The following is a 20,213-nucleotide window of genomic DNA, read 5'->3' as shown; positions in this document are numbered from 1 at the left end:
AACACAGGAAATCAACAAATACCAAATTGCAATTTTTATAAAGAGAATTTCATGAACAATTGTTACAATAACTGCAAGCACTTTAATAGCAATTGTTGTAGACAAGGTTCATAACACAGAAAAATAATCAAATACATTTCAGAAGTTCCTAACTAACAACAGTTATGTCAAATGGCGGAGGATTCACATTGTCACTTTGGATGTCATTTTAAGTAAACTTTTAATACTCAAACTATCTACTGCTATAGCTGGCGAACAACAAACGAGCACTGCAACAAAGCAGACAAATTTGACCAATATACAGATCCGCAAACCTTTTCAGGTTCAGCTTTCACTTCTTGGTATGGCACATTGCGGGAGAAGTTCTCAACAGGATAGGTCCCTCTAGAATTCACTCCAACACTGCCAGTGCTCCACCCTGCAGACCTGCTAAATTCCAAGCTTCCCCCAGAATCAGAAGACTCCTCCTCCACATACCCATTTGCCCTGCCCTGCATCCTCTGTTGCTGTGACAGCTGATGATCAGTATCCCTCGACGAACTAACATCCGAATACCCATACCCATCACTTGTATAGTAATGCTGCCGAGGCGGCGCATTTGCATATCTCTTAGCAGCAGCAGCAGCAGCAGCTGCTGCTGCTGAGTTCCCATTCGGCATTCTCCTCTCTGAAACATCATCCTGCGGTGACGAATCAAGGGAGTACCTCCCATTGTAAATCTCCTCCGTGTCCGATGACTCATCCATGTCCGTCCCTGAATCACTCTCGTTCTGCGCCGGCATTGACACAGGGATGGCTCCGCGCGGCAAGTGCCCGCTCCGGAACTTCTCCGCCGGCGGGATTCCAAACGCCCGGCCACCATTCCGGTGCCCGCGCAGCGGATCACTACCCTTCTGATGGCTCGAAGCATAAGCATGCCCCTATCATAATCATCCCAAAATCAACAACAAAATCCCAAAAGGACAAATTTTTCACCAAAAAAACAAAGGATTTAAATCAATACTCACCTCCTGAACCCATCGCAACGCGTGCGGATCAAGCCCCTCCGTGAACATTATCGCTTCCTAAACACAACCAAAATCCAGACAAAATACTCAAAAATCTCACAAAAAAACCGCAAATTCAGTGAAACAGAGCAACGCTTAAACTCATTTACCACGAAGCACCCCAAAAAAAATCAGAAAAAAACCACAAAAAAATCGGGAGAAGAGATTGAGAGGAGCTTCAAAGGATCTCTTCCCCCACCGATCAATTCCAAATCAAGAATCAAGAGAGTTTTTTCCCTCGATTTGCCGAATAATTTTGGAAATTAAAAAAGCGAAGCATTTGAGAGAGAGAGAGAGAGAGAGAGAGAGAGTGATGAGTGTTTAGAGTGAAAACGGCATGTTTCTTTAAACATAATGAAACCTCAAAAAGCAACCAGAAACACGACATAATGACGTGTTTTAATTTGATTTGGTGTCTTTTAAAGCAATGCAAAAGTTTCAAGTTTTATTTATTTGAAAAAAGGCACGGATTGGGACGGCGTTGCGGTGAGACTCTAACGGGAGGATGATGACGTGGCACGGTCGAACGTTAGTGGGAGTGGTGGGAACGCTAAACGCTCCTCCGGATCACTGTATGCTTTGTTCATTGTAAACTTTATCATGCAATTGTCTCGGTTTTAGGCCACGTTGAGCTTTAATGGATTACAAAGACACGTGGAAGAATATTACTCGTATTTGGTGTGATGGCTGTGTTGGGTTATGTAGCGAAATTGATTGTTGAAGACCATGCTGGGTCGTGGTCTGCATGTGAGGTGGACGTGTGGGACCCAGCCACAGCTTCACATTTTTCAAACTGGTCGCTGCTTTTAATCCTGTGGAATTACAATAATACCCTTGGATTTGTTGTTAATTTCCGTTGGGTTGCCACTGACGGTGCAGTGGGACCCATCGCTTTACTAAGCATCATTAAAATGGAGAATCAGGGCCGTTGATTGGGTTAGAAGAGATCAACCGACGGTGATGATTGTTTTCATTGTGGGTTAATGTTTTCTTAGGCGTTAAGCAATAGGGAATGGAAGAGATCTCAGCATGTTAATAAATGAGATATTTAATTTTTCTATAAAAGGAAAGCAATTAATTAAATAAGGAAAATGTTAAATCTAGAAATTTTGAAAAATATTAATAATTCTCTAATATTAAATATGACAGTTGTTAACATTGTCTTATAATAATAATAATAATAATAATTTCTTATTATTCTAATTTAGGTTTCTCTATTGATATTAATGTTTTTAAATTTTAATTATTATATTCAATTATTTAAATAAATAATTATATATTAAAAAAATGGACGTATAACAGTTTAGTCTCTAGAAAGCAAAACCAGTGTAACAAAACTAAATATATTTCTAAATAAATAACTAGTTTTCTGAGCATCACTGAGCTATTTGTTTCACAATTTCCCCAACAGTGAACATTCACTTGTTTATTCCTTGGTTTTGTTTTATTCAATCAAATTATAGTTTATTGTGTTTATTTTCTATTAACAAGTGGACAAGTAGATTTGAGTTGTTAATTATTGGTAATTTTTTAATTATTTAATGAACAAGTCCCACAAGTAATTGCATTATATAACCTTTTGGTTGCTTGTAGCAATCTTCAAATTTTAAGGGTTTTTTTTTTAATTATATATACTTTGACAAAAACATCCAAATCACATGTGAACTGATAGCAATTGTCTAAAATCATTGACCCATAAAGATTTTTTTAAAATAACATATGAACTATATTATTTTACTATAGGTTTGCATAGTATGAAAACATTCAAGATAATTAAATCTTTTAATTAAAATGTTTTAAAGGCCTTTCCGTGCAAACAAAAGTACAAAACTAGTGAAATTAATGCTGCATATAAAACTTAAAAATAAAGGATATAAATAAATATGATAGTTTGACATGAATGAGTTCATGTGATGAAACAACCCATAAGGATACGGAAATTTTGCAATCTTAATAATTTTCACAAATTTGAAATAAATATAATATAAATTAAGGTGTAAATGAACAATATTATATAATAAAATGGTTATAAAATGATAATATTAACAAGATTCATTTGGTTGTCCACATGAATATAAACAATCTTTTTTTTTTTATAAAAGTTAGATCAACCATTACTTCATTAAAAAAACAAAAAAAAAAAAGGTTACATTAAACTAAAGCGGATACAAAAACTAACACAAAACTAACAATACTAGTAGTGAAACACATGAACTTGACCTAGCAAAAAATAAAACAAATGTCCATATGAAAATAAACAATCCATTTATATTTTTTTTATAAATGTTTTTAACATGCCAGAAGCACAAAATTTCTGAATTGTGAAATAACACCAAAGATATTCATTCTATAAAATATTTATAAATGTGTCATGTGTGAGTATAGAATTGATGAAGGGGGATCATAATTTTAAAAGGGAGACACAATGCCAGCCTCATGACAAAGGCCTGGGATTCCACTGAGTCTTGTTGGCAATTTGTACAACAGTTTGACTAATAATTCATATATTTGTAGTTGTTTTGCTCATGCACCATCATAAAGCTTTACTTGTCTAGAAGGCTTCTCAAACCCTAACCATGTGATATGCATATGAAGTCCAAAGCAAAGTCCTCTATTTTCACACTAGACAACACTTCTTTTGAAGTCATTAGTTAGGTTAATGCTGTTTATTAAGTCACTATAAGTTATGTCATGTGCTATGATACTACTATTTCTGTGAAGATAAAGGTGAAAAAGAGAAAGCAAGTGAAGAGGCAGATGGCTCTTGTTTGTATTCCAATCACATGCATGCTTAGTAATGCAAGAGGTGGATATATTCGTTATTATACAATTGCACTAACATGCACCTGAGTATTCATCTCTGGTGCAATAATATGCATTAAAAAAAGAAAATGTTTATATAAATAAAAGAATAATGAAAACATCATTTTAATCCAAGGTAAAATATCTAAAAATTTAAAACTGGTTGTACAATGTTAAATAAAATTAAAAGAGGGGCTAATTAGTGATTTTGCTATTTTCTAGGATCACATAGGAATTTTATTAATTCTAGCATCTATTTCGTCAATTTATCAAAGATAGCATCAGGACAATGAAGTAATGAATAAGTCCCATTCTCTGGTAAAGGATTAATCAAGTGACAGCATAACAGCATACAATCATATGATTCATAAGAGCATAGACGCAACCTTTTACAGCAAACTGGAGACTTTCCAAAGCTATACCTTTCATGTGCAGATTGCTCAAATGTACCGCCAGCTCTCAAACTGAGTTTGTATAACAGAATTCCAGCATTGGTTGAATTTGCATAGATGTATTCTGCAAACCAGGAAAGAGGATGGGCTCAGATATTTGCTCTGAAAACAACTACCATAAACAAACCCTTCGCTACATGATCAATAGTTTTTTGAAGGTTGGAAATGTTATCCAACATAAAGACTGATTGCAACATGGTTAATCAAGGAACTCAGCTCACTAAACTTGAATGCAGAACACCCACACTGACCTCATTAAAGATAATTGCGGGATAATTCTAGATATCTCTTACGTCAATCATCATCAGACCCTACAATCTGTCCCTTGAGATCATCAATTTTTGCAAACAACTCATCTCTGTTTTTCTGCAAATGCAACAAGCATATATGATTTAAAAAAAAAAAGTATACAAACCATAAAAGGATGAACAAGATCAACTATTGAGCACACTAGGTCTATCAAACCTTGAATATCAGATACCGATAGCTAAACCAGATTGTGAAGCCAAGTCCAACAATTTCCATGATTTTTGGGAACTGGTTCAGAAATTTACAGCAATCAGATATTCAGAAAAAACAATAAGGATAATTTGTCCTAAAAAGCTTCATGGAGCTCAATAATATTAAAAGAACAAACCAAAGGCACAGCATCCAGGGCCCTAACAATTCCTGATGATATCCACAAAGCAGCTATAGCACCAACTCCATAAATGACAATGCTGTATGTGTCTTCAGTGTCCAACTAAATCAAATATGCAAAAAAGCAAATTAGCGATGGACTAAGGTGCATTATAAGCATCATCAAGGGAATACTAGAATTACAACCAACAATACATTGCACATAAATGTTACAGGACAGGTGTAAAAGCAAATAAATTAAAAGGACACCACGCAGAAGAACATGGCTGGCATGCTGTAAAATATGCTTGCACTTACATACCATCTCTACAAGGCTCACTGTTGTTCCTCAAGAGATGGAACCGACCAGTCATGGAAAATGACGACCATCTACCACATCAATTATCCAAGTGAGAAGATGTGCAACACTTTCAGAATAATAGAGCTCTCACTGGTTTCAAGCAATCAGGCATATACATAATGGATAAGAATTGACCTTAGAAAAGGATCACTTACCATCAATTTTTCTTCTCTCACAAACAATGTCCCAAAAGAGAATAGGTTTACCAGCTAGTGCGCTACAGTAATCCTTGAATAACTTTGCATATCATTTACAAGGAAACAATTATGCTTTACTAGAGTTAATCTTGCATGTTCTAATACTTTGGCCCTTGATAGAGCAACGTGGAAGAGAATGATTCAGGTAACCAATCCAAAATAGTTGGGACTAATGGCTTATTATTGTTATTATTGTTGTCATTGGAATTTATCTTCTATGTTCAGGCCACTTGCATGACCCTCAGAATTGAAATGAGAAGTAAAAGAGAAGATGCCTATGATAATTGAATTGGTATGATTACTGTAATCTGCACATTGCATCCAGCAACCAATTCACGTGATTGGTCGCATCATTATATCACATGCTAGGATCTCCTTCAAGGTTTTAAAATAAGGAAGCTTAATAATAGAACTCTTATGTATCAATCATGTTCACTGGTCTGCTTCAGCCATGTGTTTGTATTTTTAAACACGGCTGATACCTGATTATGTCTTCACCAAAAAAGGTAAATCAATACATATGCATCAATCATGTACACTTCTGCTTCAGCATTCGGATTTTTAACACAGCTGATGCCTGCTTATGTCTTCACCTATAAAAGGTAAATCAATGCAATATCTAGTGCACTTGGGAAACTGAAGCATGTTGAACTGAGCATCTAAAAATAGAGGGAATTCAAATCATACAAGCACCGGTACGCAAGACTTTTATGTAATTTATGAATTAAACCTAATCCAAGGGTAACACTAAATGCGTTAAGCAATTCCCCTGAGGCTGTCAACCAAGAATACGGCTCCATCCCAATTTACACTCATCCTTGAAACTCATAAATAGGAAATGTTGCTTTGATCTGATAAAGGACTTTTGAAAACTAAGCTTCCACTGAAAGCCAATTTCTTTTAGAACAACAAGATGGATGATTTCAATTTGAATTACTAAGAAGAGACAAAATGTTCTAGTCATCTCCATCAACTAGAGCTCTCTGATGAAGCAACATACCTAAAATCATGTAAAAGGACTTAATGTGGAGCATTTAGCAAGGACCAACATAAGTACTGCAATTGCAAAACAAGTATTACACTTTGAGACAAACACTGAAGACAAAAACTGATACAATATCATTCCTAATTGTTAATCACAGAAGGACAGCAGCATTTGGCGCTCAAAACCGTATAAAAAACCCAAAATTGAAACAACAGGAAGACAAAAATTCAACAAACCATAAACCCTAGACATATTAGCAAAACAATCCAGAGCTCATAAATAGCATAAAAAAACCAAATACCTTGAGATTAAGCTTATCCAGGAAAGCCACAGCCTCACTCTCTTCAACCTCGCTACTCTCAAGAACTTCCCCCACACTCTTCGGTTCCACCTCATCCCGTTGAGCATCCACCGTCTCAGAAACCACAGAAACCGACGATGTCTCCTCATACGCCATAGTTCTCATCCATTGAAAATCACGACGAACTAACATCAACGAAGAGAATACTAAACACAGACATCAAACTAGGGTTTCGACGCATGGAGAGAGAGAGGGAGAGAGAGAGAGGAAGATCCACTCTTACCTGAATGGCAAGCATTCGGCGAGAAGGAGGCCCGATGGTGAGGGAGAGGGAGGAGAAGAGAGGGATTGGGGGTGAAGAGCTTGCCGCCATGGAGAAGGGATGGAAGCGAGGAGAGAGAGCAATGGAGCGCCATTTTTCCCCTTTTCGAAGCTGAAGACCATCAAGTACACACCACACAGTGTGGAGATATATATATATATTTTTTCAAATTTTAAATTTAGGTATTTTTATGGGCTCTTATGGTGCCATTAAAGCCCATTTACAGGCCCATAAAACCTGGATTAGCCATGCAGTTTAGAAAATCTGATTGGATTTTTTTATTTATATTTATATGTATATTTATATATCTTGAATTTTAAAATTTAGATGTTTTTAGACACCAGCATCTTGGTCTATTTGTACTGTGTCTTTTGGGTAGACTGTTTGTTTTGCGAAAAACTTGAGATCTAACCTTAAAAATTCACACAAAGTGAGAATATAAGTGTATTAAGATATTAATTCTATATTTGTGTACGTCTTTGAATTTCCTTAAATAAGGTGCTTATTGTTTATTTGTCAAAAATAAATAAATAAGTGTTTTATGAGCTAGGTAGAGGCCTGAGGCCCATTAATTAAATATATATATATATATAATATATTTCTTCAAATTTTAAATTTAGGTATTTTCATGGGTTCTTATGGTTTAATTACAGCCCATTACATGCCCATAGAACCCTGGATTAGCCATGCGGTGTTTAAAAAATCTGATTGAATTTTTTTTATTTATATTTATATTTCTTCAATTTTAAAATTTAGGGTGTCTCTTGGGTAGAGTGTTTGTTTTGAGAAATACTCATCCAAGATCTAATGTTGCAAGCCCAGTTTACTCTCACATCGTCTAATTGAAGGAGAATCCATTTGCATACATACATGGGCAATTCCACCCTATTAGAGCGGTCTTTTGGGATTGTAGATCCCACGTTATGTGCATCATTTTTGCCTCACTCTAGAGCTAGCCCACGCACTCTCAGATCTCAATGTCCCCTTCTTCTTTCCCGCCTTTTATACCTCTCTAGCTTACGGTATGATACCCCTTCAGCCTTATGTTCATTCTCCTTTCTTTTAAATTTCTTCAAGATGGCAGTTCCACATTAGTCGTCTTTATTGCATCTCCTTGAACAGTGATTCGTCAAATTCGGCTCTCACTTGATAAGATTGGTCTTCAAGATTCTGTGATTCGTCCACGCCGTCCTTCACGTGCGTTGGTTTAATGACCAAAGAAATTGAAAACATTATATATAACCCCCAAAGTTTACAGAAGACGAGAATATAAGTGTGTTGAGATATTAACTCTATATTCTGTGCATATCTTTGAATTTCTTTAAAAATAGAGGTGTTTGTTGTTTATTTGTATATATTAAAAAAAAATTTATGGGCTCCCATAGAGGCCCGAGGCCCATTAAAGCCCAGCACTGCACCATAAACCATGGATTAGCCCGTGCAATGTTTAGAAAATATATTTTTATTTATATTTCTTGAATTTTAAAATTTAGGTGTTTTTATGACACCCAAAGTGGACCGAGCCCGATTAAAGCCCATTGCTTGCCCATAGAACCATGGATTAGCCCATGTAATGTTTAGAAAATATGACTACTTAAAGTGGGTTCATTTAATCAAATAAATTAGTTTACGACCTATTTTATTCACAGATTTATTATAAAATTAAATAAAATAATTTAATTTTGGATTACTAATTTAGTTTAAATTTATTCTGTTTTGGATTTTCAGTCCATTTGTTCTCAGAGCGAGATACTAAAAACCTTATAAAAACGTTATACTTTCCCCAACGTGTGTTTCCTAATCAAATATTTGAATCAACTCCCGCTAATTAAATTTAAATTTAAATACACAAGATATAAATAATCTATTAAAGTGCCAAAAAAAAAAATCACTGCTTAGGCCAGTACTGGTTGTAAAAATAAAACAAATCAGTTAAAAAACAATAAACAAATCTTTAAGTTGTAAGAAGAGTCAACTGCAATCATCATGATGAAATAAATAAATAAATAAGAACAAAATAATACAAAACAGTGGTCAGCCTAAAAAAACAAAAGCAAGAATAGACTAGATCTGAGTTATCATGCATATATGCATGAATATAACAAGATGATGGTAAATAAAATGAAAGGAATCCAGTGGCAGTGAGGAGGGAGAAATTTCCTACATGTTTCTCTAAAGTAGGGACAAGAAACTAGGGTAGCTTTGATTCTGAGAGGAATAGTGAAAACAAGGGGCGCCCAAGCTAAAGGTGGCAAGCTGCATGGCTGCATGGTGACATCCAACCAAAGTTACACTGTTCAAAGTTGGCCTTGGTTTGTGCACCTCCCTTGCTCTAAGGACATTATACAACTGTAAAGAAAATAAATAATATATTATATATATTTATAGTAATCTATGGAGGGAACAAGCAATGCATGCTTCGGGTTATAGTAATTTTAATAAATAGGACATTAGATATCTAATCTGATAATTATCATGATAGACTAATATATTAACACTTAGACCACAAAAGTAATTTCAATTTATGTTGTTTTTCCTTGATAGGTAGAGTATTCACAAAAACAATGATTGATAATAATCTATATTAACTCTAGCTAAAACAAGCATAAAATGGTTTTTTTTTCTTTCTTTTGTATAATTCGAATCTATCTTGTTCTTTCTCAATAGGTTGGGTATTCATAAGAATGATCAAGAATCACTGATGTTAGTCTATATATAATTTAAATTAATTTTAAATAATTCTTTTATATATATATGACTGTATAATGAATGTTGAAATATAAATATAGATGTGATTGGTAGACATAAATGTTAATTGTGACTATAATTATGGTAAGAGTGTTGGCATGTCATTTCTCTCCCAAGTCAAAGATCCAAAGTTCGAATTTCTCCCAATTTAAGTGTTGAATGTTCAATTTATTGGTTTATTTAAATGAACTGCATTAATTAGAAAAACTAAATTGAACTGACTGAGTCTGATTTGGGTTTTCTTTATAAAATAAAATTGAAATTATTTAGTTTTTACAATGACTTGCTTGAAAGAATAAACGAGAAGATCAAACGGATAACCACATTTACGTATGAATAGAGCTATCGGTGGATAGACATAGGCGCGGGCTGTCCGGAAAGCCGCCCCGGCCCGGAATCATCACTGAACCGCCCCGTGTACGGGCCGGTTACGGGTTGGGATTTTCCCAACCCGTGATCCGCGCGGTCGGAACTGGGTTGGACCCGGCGGGCCGGGCCTAACCGGGTTGGGTTTTTTTAAATATTATTGTTAATTATTATTTTTTAACTAAGTGCAACATGGGTTTATTGTTATTATTATTTTGTAGTAAATGCAGGTTGGTCATGAGATTTGAACCCATGACCTTAAACTTGGACAACAAAAACAAACTACTTGAGCTACAATTTATTTTTGACATTTATTAGAAAATTATATATAGATTGATGTAGGATATTGATCAAAATATTTTACATATATATTTAATTTATAAAAAAGTAAGAGACCATATAATAAATTAAAAAACTATACAAATCAATCTGTAAAATATCAAAGTATCAAACAATAAATTTTTATAAATATTTTTCTTTAAAAATAATTATTTTGTCAATTGTCTTTTGGCTCATAAGCACTAAGTCCCTACACATGCACACTCTTAAATTCTCTTAAATAGGGGTACTCCTATTTGTCACATATATATTAGATTATTTTGTTTCAATTTATAAAATAAAAAATAAAATTACAAACAATTGTTTTTAAATTATGTATATTAATTTATAAAAAAATATATAAGTAAAAAAAGAATATCTTTGAATAATGGTTAACATCATGAGCACACCTGGCTCAACAGTCATTGAGTCCGACCAAGACCTAGATGGTACTGATTAAGTAAGTGGGTGATCGATTACACTGTGTAACAGAATTACGTGGGCTTTGATTCCTCTCACACCCAGGAGGATACGTAGGCAACTTGATTTGGCATGTAAACGAATTAAGTCCAAGCCAATTATTTTCAAATTTAGTGTAATACGTGGGACATCTCTTATTTTTTGGAAACTTGTGGTCTTCATGTTTGGGGTCTTAATTGATTCATTTTTTTTTTAAAGAAATTTTTCTGAATTTTCGCAAATTTTTTGTATTTTTTTCGAATTTTTTTTATGAATTTTCTGTATTTTTTTGAATTTTTTAAAATTTCTTTTTGAGGTGGGCCAACCGGGCCAACTTGAAGCCGAGGCGGGGTTCGCGGCCCGGCTTCGTGGGCTCTGGACCCCCGGGTCAGCCGGGCCAACCCGGCCCGGCTGGGTTCTACGCCCATGCCAAGGGTCCGGTCGATGGGTAGGTGAACCCGGACTCCCGTGGTCGGGCCCGTGCCCACCTCTATCGGTGGACAAGCTAATTCAGGAATATGCACATGTGCGGTGTTAATATTTTAACGCATATATACCCTCATTATATATGAATTGAGGTTCCAATTCACTTATTTGGTAAAGGCGCGAACATTCTATGCAGGGGGACAAAGTGCTATTAAATCAAGAGGTAGTTTGCATGAAAATAAGTAAAAGGATAAACAATTTAAATGGTCCCATATCTTTTCATTTATTTCTATTTTGGTCACACATATTTAAAAAGTTACAATTTTTAGGGCCTGTTTGGATGCATAGTAAATTTTTCTGTAGGAATTTTATTCCATAGGATTCAGAAATGATTCCTACGTAATTTACTACAGGAAAAATTCCTACAGAATCAGTGTTTGGATGTGCGCATGAATTTTTCTATAGGAATTTTTAATTTTGAAAATGAAACTAGCCGTTAGAGTTTTAAAAAAAACTAGCCGTTGGAGTTTTTTAAAAACTAGCCGTTACCAATCTCTCTATTTAAAGCCAACACTCTTATGCCATTTGTAAACTTATCTCTCTTCATCTTAAATTTTTACATCTCAAACTCTTTTGTTTCAATATGGATCTGGATCAATGGAGAAAGCTTAATGAAGATGATGACGAATTCATGTTCACCATTTTACCAAGTTTATTTCCTGTAAGTTCAGAAACTAGGCCTTGTCATACATCAATATTAACGGGCGATGCATATGTTCAAGAAATTCTTCAAGGTCATGACACACGTTGTAAGCGTGAATTTCGTATGGAGCCTCGTATATTTCAAGCACTTGCTAATTGTTTAAGAGAAAGATTTCTTCTTCGAAGCTCAAAAAGGGTTACAATCGTGGAACAACTAGGAATGTTCATGTACACTCTTGCGCACAACGCTAGTAATCGTGACGTGCAAGAACGTTTTCAACATTCAGCAGAAACGGTTAGCCGTTATTTTAAAAAAGTGCTTGAAGCTATTACTACTCTTGCAACTACATATATAGAATTGCCACCAACAACTACATCACCAGTTATCCAGAATAATAGACATTTTTCTCCATATTTCAAGGTTAGAAATCTTTATACATACTTTTTATTTAGTATTTGCTTTTTTTATATATTCTCTTAACAAATCTTATGGGTTTTTTATTTTAGGATTGTATTGGTGCTATTGATGGAACACATGTTCCAATCACTATTTCTTTGGCCTTGCAAGATCCTTACAGAAATAGGAAACAAACATTATCCCAGAATGTCATGGTCGCATGCGATTTTAACCTACGTTTTGTATATGTTCGGGCTGGTTGGGAAGGTTCTGCTTCTGATGCTAGAGTACTTCAGTATTCAATCGACCAAGGCTTCCATGTCCCCCCAAATAAATATTACCTAGTGGATGCAGGATATGCAAATACTCCAAATTTTATTGCTCCATACCGAGGTGTGCGTTATCACTTACAGGAGCAAGGACGGGCAGGATGTAGACAAAGTAATTACAAAGAACTATTTAATTTGCGACATGCTTCATTGAGAAATCATGTTGAACGCATTATTGGTGTCTTGAAGATGAGATTTCCTATACTTAAAGTTGCAACCTTTCATCCAATAGATTCCCAAACTGATATAGTAGTTGCCGCATGTGTCTTGCATACTGAGAAATCATGTTGAACGCATTAATTAATTAAATTACCAAAAGGTAAGCAAAATTTCATTTCTTTTTCAATAACTTTGTGCTATTCTTTTTGTCACGTTTGTTGTTGTTGCTTTTTGAATTTGTTAGTTAGTTTAGACACATGGAGTTATTTAGGTCTCATATATATTTATAAATACTACATGTAATGGTCAGGCCAAGCTTATCCAATAAATTATATGTTTTGATTCATCTTATATTGAAAGAAATAATAATTAATAAACTGTGGTCACTCTTGGTGAGTTACACAATAAGCATTAAATACTCACCAAATCATACATTTCAGAAACCTAACTAGCCTTTCCGTAATATATGTATGTATATTTATCTTTGATGTTGTTGATGAGTCATTATTTATGACAAAGACATAACATATCAACAACTAAAAACTTGTGCCCTGATTTAGTCAACCCAATCAATAGAGAAAAGACTAGCATTCTACTAACATATGTATATAATTGATGTATAATTCTTGGCAAACTAGCAGACTGCAAAATACTGTTTGATATTGCAAAATACAGGTTCTTATAAATTGGAATCATTAATAAATTTAAGAATAACAAACTTTTGCTGCTTCAACAGATAGTTCTGGAGTTGAAGATGCAGCTTGGCCCGCAATTTTGCAATCCAACAGTTTACCAGAAAATCTGAGAAAACAAACAATTTTTAACCAACTACTTGCACTAATAAATCTCAATGTCTCTAGAATTGTATACATGAGACTGAAGTATCAAACTGGCTCTTTACATGCAGTAATACAGGGAGTTTGAATGAAGGAGCAGAGGAGGATGTTGTGAACAACAATGAAGACCATACCATAAATGAGTATCATTTGGTGCATGTGTTTAGAGTACTGTTTTTGAAAGAAAACATTGTAGTTTTAACTATTATCAGAACAAATACAAACATTCTGTGATATCTCACTTATTCATGTTTCAATGACATTATCGTGCAAACAACTTTGGATACATTAAGAAATATCCCATAAACTAAAAGATAAAAATCTTTTAGAGTGATTATTTTCAATTTTTATTGTGCCAGCTGTTTGATAATTAGTTTTAATTCCTTGTGAGTTGCAATTGTGTTAACACATCAGAAGGATCTCACATAATCACTTCTCTTCATTGCTTCCATATATATATATATATATATAAATTAAGTAAACATTTGAGTTAAAATGAGAGATAATTATATATATATATATATCATGTTCAAGTTAAGAACAAACTTTCATATATGTATATATATTACTATTTCAGCAAAAAAACTTTTTTTATTCATGAAACAAAAAGAAGCAAAAAGATCATGAGTTTGTGTTTTGAATTCGAGTAATACAAGAGGATATCTTTGAAGTTCGATAGCCATGAAACAAGATGGGAACCATGTCAACAAATAGAGAAACAAAAAAACACAACAAGAACAAAAGATGAAGAGTTTGTGTTTGATTTCACTCATACAAAGCACAAAGATTACAATTTTTTTGAGATAGATCACAATTAATGACACTAGATGAGAAACAACCAAACAAGCACAAAAGATTAAAAGCTAGCGTGTCTCGATTTCAATGATTAACAAAAAGATTAGAACTTTTGAGTGGATTTTTAAATGGCACTCGAAATTGAAAACATCTCTCTTGTTCAATTATCTAGAAAGTGTTCCAACAAAAACAAGAGAACACGCTCACTGTTATCGGTTTATACAAACCCTAAAAACACAAACTACAACTCCGAAAAAGCATCAACGCATTAAACAAATAATTCTTACATTAAATTGGACTGAGTAAGCAAAGGGAGGCATACTTTAATAAAAGAATGCCGAGCAGAGAGGCCAGATCCGGAGATTTCTTGAGAGGAACGACAAGATGGGAAGCGTTCCGGGAGCGCTTATGGAGCGTGAGAGATTGGAGCACTAAGAGCGGGCGTGGTGACCGGAAAGCGTGGCGGCCAGCCCTCAAGCGCTCTACCCCTTCCTTTCTCCGATGGCACAAACACACGATCGCAGCCCCCCAACCCCCAGCCCTGAAAAACAAAGGAACCAAAATATTTTGGTTCCTACCACTTTAAAAAATTACTATGGAATCCTATGTTTCCATAGTAATTTTACCCTATAAAAAGAGTTGCCAAACACCCAATCCTACAATATCCTATGTAATACTGAATTCCATAGGAATGAACACAATTCCTATGGAATTTAGTGCCATCCAAACAGGCCCCCAACCCCCAGCCCGAAAAACAAAGGAACCAAAATTTAGTCTTATGCCTTTACTTTATGTTACAATTTAGTCATATGAGCATATATTGGTAACGGCAATCACATGTGACATACTACATGACACATCATTTTTTAGAACTAACATCTCAATATACCACATGTGATCGCTATTAATGTCGAATGTTCAAGTGCTAAATTGTAACAAAAATTAATAACAGGGGACAAAATCATAACTTCCTAAACCTAGGTGATCAAAATAAAAGCACACAAAAAAATAAAAGACCACTTAGGTTGTTTACCCTAATATAAATATAAAAATAATATATACATATGAGGATCCATCATGTAGGGACTCCTACAATAGCCGTTGGATCATCATCCAACGGTTAAAATCCATTTATAAATAGTGCTAAACAGAGTACTAAACACTATTATACAATGATGCACAACGATCATAAACAGTAAATCTTACAGTATATATCTATATAAATAATAGTCATTGGATTATCATCTAACGACTGTAAATAAATATATCTAGTAAATAATAACATGTGGATCTATATAGATAACTTAAACCCTATATATATATATATATATAATTGAGTTTAATTTTTTACCCAGAGAAACTTATATATATCAAAATATATGTGTGTGTGTGCGTGAATAAGACTTATACATATCAAAATATGTGTGTGTGTGTGTGTGTGAATGAGACTTATATATATATCAAAATATATGTGTGTGTGTGTGAATGAGACTTTATATATATCAATATGTGTGTGTGTGTGTGTGTGTGTGTATGAGAAAGAATAAGAGTACCGTGCATGTTTGAGCACGGAGGCTTGTTTCTTTAATGCGCCACAAAAAATATTCATTGTTTGCGTGCATTTGACCAAAGAGAACCTTTGAAACAAAGGCCACTTGATTTTATATATAGACACACACACACACACTCTAGAATGTCCACGACTCCACAAAGACTCAAAAATTAGTAATACTCCTCGTTAAAATTAAATACCATATATATATATTCATTAAAATTTAATTTATTAATATATATATATATATATGCACTTATCTACTTTATATAGACCATTAAAATATATTATAAATATAAAAGTTGATGCTTGATAGTAATAAAAATAAAAATTTATTTTAATTCCTAAACTACCTCTAGTAATATATATTTTTTTTACTTGCGTATAATAAATAAAACTAGTTTAAATTTTAAAGGATGTATGTATATATAATTAATTTAATGAGTATGAGAAATTTTTAAAGATATGTATGCACATGTTTTTTTTATCATTTAATATGTAATAATATATTTTAATAATATGTGTGAGTGTGTATATATATATGATTTAGTGACAAAATCTAATTATTTTGACATATTAATCATTTCTCTCTCATTAGAGAGATTGAGAGTTCAGCTTTCTCTCACAGTAATGATTGACTGAATGTTGTTGTTTGTCCATATTTATATATAAAAAAAATTTAATAAGCATATTATCACTTACCTTTATCATAAATTTTCACATAAATCGAGAAAAAAATAAACTAATAATATATTTGCTTGTTAAGTAATATGGACATAGAACATTTTTAAAGTGAAAAGAAATATAAAATATTTTATAATTTGAAAAATAAAAATTGAAATAAACATTAGAAGAAAATATATCGACCAAATATACATTTAAGTCTTTTTTTAATTATTTTTTTGTTATTTCTTAATTTTTTTAAGGGTAAGTAACCCTTTCTTCTTTTGCCAATTATATTTACTTTTCACAATATTAGAGCATTTTTTTTTTTATAAATCACTATGTTATCTTTTTTATATAAAAATATAAAACTCAATGGATCTCAAGTTTAGCAATCAATGATGCAATAAAAAAAATTATGCTTTCATAGAAGTACATCAATTATTTTAGTAATTTCATAAATCAATTTCTAGCTAAATTTTATTTACAATAAAAATAAAACAAATAACGCGCTTACAAATAAAATAAATTAGTCAATGATAACACGAGGATGATAAAACAAAACACCAATAATTTATATTAAAAATGTGCTTCCAAATAAAATAAATCACTCAATGTCTAGTAACTAATTAAAAATAGTACTCGCCACTCATTGAATGAAAGGACTAATGAAGAGTGAGTTAAATATAATTAGCAAAGATTAAACAAAGAGAATCTCTTAAATCTAAGAAATGTACAAACAATTCCAAGAGAGAGTGCTAAATTTTGCAAGGCTCCAAATAGTTAGTTCTAAGACTTAGAAAAGGCTTCTCTGAGTCTTTGTCCCTATGGTACACACTCCTAAGCACTCACTGGCAAACTTAAAATCTTATTGAAATCATTTTTATTTATTCTAATATTGTACTAACTTTTTTTTTTTTTCAAATCTCTATGACATCTAGGGTTAGTAAACTAGGTCATTCTATAGTTGGATCTAAATTTGTTTTTATAATCTTGACATGAATTTGAATTATTATTTTTTTATTACGTTTTATGGTTAGTAAAAAGGGTCATTCTAGAGATGGATCTATTTTTTTTTTTTATAATCTTGACATGAATTTGAATTATAATTTTTTTTTATTACATTTTGTATATTCGATTAAGGCAAATGATATTCATATAAATCGCTAAAGGTCTCTTGATACATCAATACTTGGGTCCTCTTTGTTCGAGTGAGACACAAGTTTGAATTCTTGGTTTTAAGAAAGGTGAGAATATGTGACTGTTGAGCGTGCTCCTCATTAGTAGAGCTAGACGCCCTAAGAGAGCTCACCGAGTATGCAAATTTGTGGAAACATACCTGGTCAAATCCAGTGTATTTTATAAAATAAATTTTTTTAAGTAGTTTATAAACATTGACTAAAATGGGTCTTGTCAATTTTTTTTAATGGTTTATTTTGATTGTTGAGAACTAAACTAGTTAGAATTATCTTAAATAAATATTTATTTAAATAGTGCATGTGTGAGTTTATTATCTATGATAAGAACGATGATGCTTCAATGAAAAAAATTATAAACATGGACTAACAAGACTTTAGTCAATTTTTTTAATGACATGAGGATTCTTTCAGATCTATAAATCAATTTTGAAGTGTATAATTTTTTAATTTTTACTAGTATGTTAAGATACATAGAAATTAAATAGATGCAATTCAATTTAATAATGGCAAACTATGCATCTATCAACTTCTTTCTATAAATCATAATGGTGAAAACAAATGACACAATAAACTTCAAAAATTAACAAGGTTTTTTTTTGTATTGGTTTTGATAACTTGTTTTTATGAGTACAAAAACTAGATAGAATCATTTGTTCCATTACTTTGAATTCATAATTAGTATCTATATAGGAGCTCGTTTTAAAAAAGAAGACAAACTTAATATGTTTGATTTCAAACTTATATAAAATTTAATATCTAAAAATAACCCTAATAGATTGATGTTAAAAGTAAACCAAGATTTAAATATAGTTTTAATATGAAATAATTGAACTTAATGGTAAAATAATAGATTTATTCATACAAGTGAGGAAATTAAAGAAGAATAGAGTTGGTGAGGGTGGTCAGCAAAGATTATGGAGACATCCATATAAAGGCAAAAGCAATGGCGGATGTTGTGGATTCATTTGAAGGTGGGGAGCTTGGCATTGAAGGGTGGTGCACATGCTTCTTCATATTTCATTAAAAAAATAATTATCATAAAGTATTGGTGATCTCTATGTGAAGTCTTATTTACGATATCATCCGTGCTTAAAAGGGTATGGTGTTTTATTTATTTTTTATTTTAATTAATCTTTAATCACATCTACTTGTCGGATCATATATTTAATTGCTTAAGTTATTGTAATATTATTTATAACAAAAAAAGAGAAGGGCAATATTTTATATTATGCAGAAAATTGAATTTGATGATCTAAAAAAATCATTGTTGTGAATTTTTTGTATTTTGATTTTATTATTGATATGAATTGAGATATCATTAAATTTGATTTACAGTGATTATTGATTTTTTATTTCTCTTAAATATCTTGATATATTAACAAAACCTATTTTTAATCACATTGTTCTAAATTTGATAATATTATTCATAAACATCCATGTTTATAATTGTAGTCCAATCTACTTATAAATGCAAGTCTAGTACAGTAAGAGCATCGAAATCTATTGTGATATCTTCCATATATTTCCTTTGTACATTTATTGATATTATGTAATTTATTATAAATTAACTAATGATTTATTCATATTTATCAAAACTAATACACATAAAAGAGAGAACATGCACATGTTAGTGTACAACTTGAGCGCATGTATGGACCTTTTTCATAAAAGAGATGCATGTATCTTTATTGTACTACTTGAATACCCTACCAATACTCTTTTGTCCTCTCCTTTTAATCCCACTAAAAGTGTATAACTGATTAACAATACTTAAAGATATGATACATAGAGATATATATGATATATATATATATATATATATATATATAGAATAAGGTTTCTAAATATGTTAATTTTTAAAAAATTAGGGAGGTGTAATGACTGTTAGTTATTTGTAAAAATGGTGTACAAAATTACTGTTAGTTATTATATTTCATCATAAGTAGGTATTATTAAATATTGTTAGATATTATTAAGTATTGTACATGAATTGAAAATACTAGTTAGATGGCCATTGTGGGATATTCTTTTTTTTAGAATGCTAGGATGTCCCTGGATTTGAAATCCTTCCCTATAAAACGTGTTCTCACACACTCATATATATATACATGGACAAATCTCGAATTTTGTTTACTTGGGATAAATTAAAAAACTTTTTAATTATATTTTATTTTTCAATT

General features: G+C 32.4%; 1 protein-coding gene across 2 annotated transcripts; it reads right to left on the bottom strand.

Annotated features, from left to right (window-relative positions):
- Nucleotides 1–4,138: 4,138 nt before the first annotated feature.
- On the bottom strand, nucleotides 4,139–7,218 carry LOC120262978 (protein CURVATURE THYLAKOID 1D, chloroplastic). 2 transcript variants are annotated; one of them, XM_039270903.1, is made up of 6 exons: nucleotides 7,046–7,218; nucleotides 6,763–6,968; nucleotides 4,938–5,042; nucleotides 4,766–4,837; nucleotides 4,552–4,666; nucleotides 4,139–4,364 (listed from the first exon to the last, which is right to left on the bottom strand). In XM_039270903.1, the coding sequence occupies exons 1-5, from the start codon at nucleotides 7,176–7,178 to the stop codon at nucleotides 4,595–4,597; spliced, it is 588 nt and encodes a 195-aa protein (XP_039126837.1). In that variant the 5' UTR covers nucleotides 7,179–7,218; the 3' UTR covers nucleotides 4,139–4,364; nucleotides 4,552–4,594. The 2 variants fall into 2 exon arrangements, with proteins under 2 accessions (XP_039126837.1, XP_039126838.1); XM_039270904.1 differs by having other exon boundaries at nucleotides 6,763–6,947.
- Nucleotides 7,219–20,213: the final 12,995 nt, after the last annotated feature.

Source organism: Dioscorea cayenensis, chromosome 6 (genome assembly GCF_009730915.1).
Source record: "Dioscorea cayenensis subsp. rotundata cultivar TDr96_F1 chromosome 6, TDr96_F1_v2_PseudoChromosome.rev07_lg8_w22 25.fasta, whole genome shotgun sequence".
Taxonomy (NCBI): domain Eukaryota; kingdom Viridiplantae; phylum Streptophyta; class Magnoliopsida; order Dioscoreales; family Dioscoreaceae; genus Dioscorea; species Dioscorea cayenensis.
Note: the sequence above shows the minus strand (reverse complement) of the source record. Positions and strands in the feature narration are given on the sequence as shown.

Excerpts from the sequence above, each read along its gene's own strand:
- LOC120262978 (XM_039270903.1), bottom strand. The coding sequence starts at position 7,178 with ATGGCGCTCCATTGCTCTCTCTCCTCGCTTCCATCCCTTCTCCATGGC. Across the intron at positions 4,838-4,937 it reads CCCTGGATGCTGTGCCTTTG|TTCCCAAAAATCATGGAAAT; the intron begins GTTTGTTCTTTT and ends TTTCTGAACCAG. Across the intron at positions 4,667-4,765 it reads ATCGGTATCTGATATTCAAG|AAAAACAGAGATGAGTTGTT; the intron begins GTTTGATAGACC and ends TTGCATTTGCAG.